Source organism: Drosophila sechellia, chromosome 4 (assembly GCF_004382195.2).
Source record: "Drosophila sechellia strain sech25 chromosome 4, ASM438219v1, whole genome shotgun sequence".
NCBI classification, from domain to species: domain Eukaryota; kingdom Metazoa; phylum Arthropoda; class Insecta; order Diptera; family Drosophilidae; genus Drosophila; species Drosophila sechellia.
The window spans coordinates 1,044,870-1,051,511 of record NC_045953.1 but is presented as its reverse complement, the minus strand read 5'-3'; the positions used below and the strand labels follow the sequence as shown (position 1 = coordinate 1,051,511).

Sequence of the window (6,642 nt, the reverse complement as noted above, 5' to 3'; positions counted from 1 at the left end):
GACCCTAGCTTTACCTACTCTCAATTATTTTCATCTAATACATAAGACGAAAATAAAATAAAGAATAATTAAATTAAAATATAATTAAATAAAAATATATCGCTTTGCGATACGTGTCCAACTTACAATGGCTTATATATATAAATTTAATTTTCTAATAATCTTAAAAAATGTAGAACACGCTATTGTACCGTTTCCCGTCTATCAGCTACATTTTATCGATATACCAATGGAAATTGACCAGAAAAATAACATGAAAAGAAACTCGAAACACTTTTTAAAGTGTGGGCGTGACAATGAGCGACGGAAAAACTTTTTTGGCAAGTCGATTGATTTTAAAAGACTGATAACAAAAATGCAAAAAATATTTCAAAAGTGTGGGCACAATTTGGCAAGAAATCCTGATCAAGCATATATATATGTATATACTTTACAGGGTCGTTTACGCTTGCTTCTAAACTTATATTTTTTGGGTGACCACCTTCCCACTAGTCCTATTATACCGAATTTTAAAAATTTTAATTTACCCTATCACCTAAAAGTAGCAAGCTGATATTTATATATGCAAATAAGCAACCTAGTTGTAACTCTTAAGCGATTATGTTTTATGTGCAGGTATTTAGAAATTCTATGTAACAACTGTTAACATTCCAAATTTCATGTATATACATTTGCAGATATGGTGGTCACTAGCAATTCATGTTTGCACACATAACTGTGTTAAACACTTTTATGCCCTTTTTTCATATAGATGAAAGTAAGCTTTTAAATGCAAACATAAGTTTATATATGTACATATATTTATTTGATTTCGAACAGATGTATAATAAATGTTTATATGAGAGTTCGTTCATGAATTGCAGTTAACGACTGATAAGAAACTTTAATCTTTAATTAAAAGTTGCTGGAAAGCAAAACGCTGCTCGATAAGCGCGCAAAATGACAGCCTGCGTGATCGGACAGAAAAAATTACAGTTCGAAAGAAGTTTACTTTTGTATTGTTCCAGGTTAGTAAATAAATCATCGTAAACGGAAGTCCACTTTATGAAGATGATTACTAATAGTGTGATGTGACCACATTGTGGGACCACTGTTTAGAAGCGTAGAATGGTATATTAGCTACGATTGTCTGATTACAACCATTTAATCCTTTTTTAACCATTAAAAAGCTAAATTACCGTGCCCACAGTTTCTGAGAAGCTCCCGTTGCGGAATTGAGCTCTACGGCCGTACATACATATGTGCCGAGGTATATCTGATTCCAAGTCAGCTTCCTTTAAAAATTGCATCTTTATTCATGATAGATTTTCAATTTTCTTATATTACTTGGGTAAAAAGGTATTTGATTAATTAATAATTATTTTGGCTCCTAACTATGTGGCTCTTTAGAAATCGGTCATTCCCATCCTTTACAATACTCCTCCCCAAGCTTAATTTCTCTTCGATTGGGCCAAACAATTTGACGATTGGTGTATTCAAAAATATTGATATAGTGTGATGGTACTTTTTTTTCAACAATTCTGGTTTGCAATCATTTTTCTATTAACGAGGAACTTTATTCAATGAAATTAATATTTATATTCAGACTTTCAAGGTATTTAATGTAAATTTTTACTAAACAGGGAATTTTCTTCTCGACTTTGGCAAACAATATGACGTAGGATTTACAACACTATTATCATTTAAGCTGAACCAATACGAAATTTTACAAAAACTTGAATTGAGAAAAGCCGCACCAGACTTAATAATTCCTTTGTCGGGGAAAAGAACGAAAATGCAATTTCGGATGATATATATCTGAGATTTATTCCATAAATTTAACTTATAAATATTTATAACAGTAGGCGAGTGAGCGAATTTAGCGCAAGCCACCTACATAACAGTTAGCTGGTTTTGTTGGGACCAAAGGAAATTTTATTCAAATTCGTAGTTCAAAATTTCATAAGGGGCTTCTCAATTATTGATCTGTATGTGGTGGAGTCGATATCGCTGTCTGTTTGGCCATCCGTCCGTTTCTACGCAAACTTGTCTTAGAATTTATACCTGAATGAAACTTTCCCGTGACATAGCTATAGTCGAGTTCCCCGACAATCAGATATCCGTTACTCAAAAGGAAGATTGAAATATTTTCTTATTTATCTGGCATATCGATTAAAAATTCAAATAAAAAATTAATTATAAGTGTGGTCGTGACAGATTGGAGCGGTGGCGTTGGGGTACATCGCTAGAAAGCGGCAAAATAAATGTTATACTCCATGCAAATAAAATCATTTCTCAAAAGTGTGGGCGTGGGAGGTTTAGTAAACCGATAAAAATTAGAGAAACGTATAATAAAAAAAAAATTAAGACATTTTTCAAAAGTATGGGTGTAGCAATTTTTGTATGCTTTGTACATCTGCGCTAGAATGGGCTTGGAACTTGGTCTGCGCCTATTACTTTCTAGCCTATAGTTCCTGAAATCTGGATGCTTACACGGACGCACATACAGACGGACACTTTAAGACACATCTTATATAAGTGTGTACGTGTTCGATTGTTTGTTGAAGTGACTATACCTGCTAAGATAAGCAAAATATACACGTTTCCCACTTATAATTAGTTCGATTCTTGGAATTAGGTTAGAGGTGGAGAAACATTCATGTTGGTGGACATCGAAGTTTTAGACGTTTTTGCCGAAAAACATCGATGTTATTAATAGAATAAAAAAAATTATCTTTTTAAATTTAAGATATATAAATAAAAATACATAATAATATAGTTTTAGCACACGGTTTAAAGTTTATGTAATAATATTTTACTTAAAGTCCTTCGGCATGAAACCTGTTTATCCTTTAATCATTGTCTCAATCAAACATTTAGTTTTCTCAATACCCTTCATTGACTTATAGTCCTCCTATAGTCATTAGGGTTATTTTCTTTGATTGCCGTTTAAGCAAAACTACATATGTAAGTTTTATAAGGATTTAGCTTCAATATCTCGCGTTTGTCTATGATCTTATTAGCTTTTGAGATATAAAGCGATCGTGCGAAGTGAGTACTACATATTTAATAACTCCGAATACGAGCCTGCGCGACTATAACGTTTTTCTAGCGTTCATGTTAAGGCCACACTGCTGGCCCTTAAAAATTCGATAAGCGATAGTTTTATTTCCACTTAGTATTGAAATGTCAATAATCTTAAATAAATAATTGTTTAATTAATTATGCATATAGAATTATTTTATGCATGTTAAAAACAAACCAAACTATCATCATTAAGAGTGTAATTTTATTAGTGCTAAAGAGTCCAAATATGAAATTCAAATTTTACGAGTATATGAATGTTTGAGGTTTAATATAAAAAAGTTTTTTCTTATTGATTTAGAAAAACGGAATCGCGATTTTGTTAAATTTCAATGGAGTCTGTGGCCCAGCAACTTAGAGGGCTTTCGCTTCCAAAAGGTGACACAGGCTCACCGCCTGTATGTATTGGACATGGAAAAGTTGCGGAGATAGTCGCCGAGATAAGTAAAAAGCAAAATGCATCATTAAACAGGAGATTGGATATACCTCCTAAGCCGCCGATAAAATATAATGAAATGCCTCAGGTACATACATTCTTTAGTATAGCCAGCATGTGTTATACGCACAGCAATTCCTTGATTCTCCTCGATTGTCCTTAAGGGCTTGTTCTTTAAGTCTTAAAGTCCGTTATTGTACCGTTTTAGAGGGTATTTTTGTCTGCATGGCTAGAGCATTTTCCATCCCTCTAAAATAGCATATGTATGCGTATGTACATATGTACATATATATTATGAGTCCGCTGGACTATGAGCGAACATTTGCTACCATTCAGATGACAGAAATCAAAAACAAGTATAGCCTAATAGATTCTTAAGCGATATATCAGGAACAATTCATTATAAAAACATAATATATTTTTAAGTAAATATTGTTTTAAGTATCATAGGTATCTCTAGGGGATATTCTTAACTGTACCAGTACTTAAATATATATCTATCGCATGCCTTTTTCACTTCGGTAAAAACCAAACTGTGAAAACCGTGGCAATATTTAGAACTTTGCGCAGCGTACAAGTCATTAGAATCTGCATGTCAAATCATAGTTTTTATTTATAATTTTTATTGTTCCGATTAAAACCTATATTATGAAAAGTTATTTTCCTGAGGAACTGTGTATAATAAAATATTCTTAAGCATAAATATTTATTTATTGCAGGTTCCATCAAGCAGACAGGTTTCATGTTCGCGGGAACCACTTTATTCACAACCTCTGATTGGAGTCGAGAAAATGAGGGGGCATATGCCTTTTAGAAAATACCTCAGCTCTGAATTCGGAGTTGCTGATACTCAAATGAACAGAAAAACAACTTTGGATAATCCGGCAATATTGGAACAGCAATTAGAAGCCCTAGCTTACCATAAACTTCAAATGGAAAAAAAGGGTCTTTTGGGAGTAAAAGCTAAACCAACACAGCCTCTCAAAAGCTTTACAAAGCCACTTTCAAAAACTTTGAGCAAAAGCTTAATATATTCTAATTTAGGGTTTGAACACAATAAAATAGAAATATCAGAACTAGCAACAGACGAAACTAAGAGATCAGCGAGTACCTATTCAAACGTTCATGAAACCGGTATGTTTATGTAATGCCTATATAAAAATTATATAGTATTAATTAAAAAATAATTTAAATGTCAAAGCAATGGACTCTCCTCTTAGCTCAGCGCAAAAGATGCTATTTGTCTGCACTAACTTTATTTCAGACAACGAAAAAGATGAGTTACCGCCCCCACCTAGTCCAGAGAGCGCTGTGAGTTCTTCATACAGTGAGCTTCGTCACGCCACTTTGGAATTCAACAAACCAATTGATTATTTACAAAATAACCAGACATCGAATCCTTTGCAAATATATGCAAACCAATATGCGTTGCAACATGATGCCACAGGCAAGGTAAACAGATCTTTATTACTCTGGGAGTATAATTGTGTCTAATAAACAATCTTATTCAGCTAATAGAAGTGCACGGCAGATATTAAGATATGCAATCAGCAAAGCTATAGAAGAATTTGAATGACTTACTGACGAAGACAGATTTTTCCAATGCACTTTTAGTTAACGTGAAATAGGTTTATGTATATAGTATATACTATATATATATATAGATATATAGATACTATATACATTTATCTGAAAATTAATAAACAATAACTATTTCGACATTTAGAATAACTTTATGCATTAAATAAATATATGGATTAACAAAATACTGTTGATTACGAGTTCAAGGAGTCCGAGGATCAGGTCCTCAAAAATGAAAGATTCCACGATTATAATATATATGATTTCTTAATAGGATATTTAAAATACAATTCTTGTTTGCATTTTATAATAATAATATATAATTCATAATAATTTTTAATTTTCAGAGCTCTTATACATATGATTCAATATATGAACCTATAAACCCTCGACCCTGTGTTGTAGATACGCTGCCTCGTGAAAGTTGTAATCTGCATAATTCATACGTCAATGATAATAATCCAAACATTTGCCATGAATACAATATTTCGAATTCGATTGATGCTAACCAAACACTATACATACATGGTAATGCTAAAACTACATTTTATGACGTGAACACCATACATAGAAATGATAAGGAAGGTCTAAAAAATTACATTTCAATACCCACCGAACCGGTTCAAGAATTTGAAAACTACGGTAAGTTAATGTAACACATTTTTATCGATTAAAATTAACGTATATTTTATACAGGTAGGTGTGTCAAATGCAATTCACGTGTACTTGGAGAAAGTAGCGGATGTACAGCAATGGATCAAATATACCACATATCTTGCTTCACATGTACAGATTGCCAAATTAACTTACAGGGAAAACCATTTTATGCATTAGACGGCAAACCCTATTGCGAATATGATTATTTACAAACACTGGAAAAATGCTCTGTTTGCATGGAACCAATTTTAGAGAGAATTCTTAGAGCTTCTGGAAAACCATATCATCCGCAATGTTTTACATGTGTTGTATGCGGAAAAAGCTTAGATGGGCTATTATTTACAGTTGATGCTACTAATCAAAACTATTGCATAACAGATTTTCATAAGTAAGTTATGTAATTTTGCAGCACGGTCAATTGATAAAATTCTATGAATTCACAGAAAATTTGCCCCTCGCTGTTGTGTCTGCAAGCAACCAATTATGCCAGATCCAGGACAAGAAGAAACGATCAGAGTAGTGGCTCTAGATCGAAGTTTTCATCTAGAATGTTATAAGTGTGAGGTAAACAAAAGAATATTTATTAATCGAAAAAATGTCCTTATTTTTTGTTGCATTTAATAGGACTGTGGGCTCTTACTATCATCTGAAGCTGAGGGCCGCGGATGTTATCCCCTGGATGACCACGTTCTATGTAAAAGCTGCAATGCAAAAAGGGTTCAGGCTTTAACAAACCGCATGACGTCAGAACATTAAATTGAGTGCTCATTTTATTCATTGCGCATTTTGATATCCAAAAATTAATGTCGGAAAATAATAGAAAAGACATCATTGTTTCGTTATTTTTTATCGAATCCTGAATCCTACTGTGGACGGCAGTCCATGAAGGGAAGAGGCAAATCATG

General features: G+C 32.9%; 1 protein-coding gene across 2 annotated transcripts; it reads left to right on the top strand.

Moving 5' to 3' along the window:
* The first annotated feature begins 3,134 nt into the window (after positions 1 to 3,134).
* On the top strand, positions 3,135 to 6,579 carry LOC6620108 (zyxin). Of its 2 annotated transcripts, none has more exons than XM_002044284.2 (8): positions 3,135 to 3,262; positions 3,365 to 3,587; positions 4,219 to 4,633; positions 4,764 to 4,951; positions 5,428 to 5,722; positions 5,777 to 6,125; positions 6,181 to 6,301; positions 6,362 to 6,579. In XM_002044284.2, the coding sequence occupies exons 2-8, from the start codon at positions 3,396 to 3,398 to the stop codon at positions 6,491 to 6,493; spliced, it is 1,692 nt and encodes a 563-aa protein (XP_002044320.1). In that variant the 5' UTR covers positions 3,135 to 3,262; positions 3,365 to 3,395; the 3' UTR covers positions 6,494 to 6,579. The 2 variants fall into 2 exon arrangements, with proteins under 2 accessions (XP_002044320.1, XP_032579886.1); XM_032723995.1 differs by having other exon boundaries at positions 4,701 to 4,951.
* Positions 6,580 to 6,642: the final 63 nt, after the last annotated feature.

What these genes read in the sequence shown, in the direction of transcription:
- LOC6620108 (XM_032723995.1), top strand. Translation starts at nt 3,396, where the DNA reads ATGGAGTCTGTGGCCCAGCAACTTAGAGGGCTTTCGCTTCCAAAAGGT. An exon ending in TGCATAACAGATTTTCATAA is followed by an intron (nt 6,126 to 6,180) that starts GTAAGTTATGTA and finishes ATGAATTCACAG; the next exon opens with AAAATTTGCCCCTCGCTGTT. An exon ending in TAGAATGTTATAAGTGTGAG is followed by an intron (nt 6,302 to 6,361) that starts GTAAACAAAAGA and finishes TGCATTTAATAG; the next exon opens with GACTGTGGGCTCTTACTATC.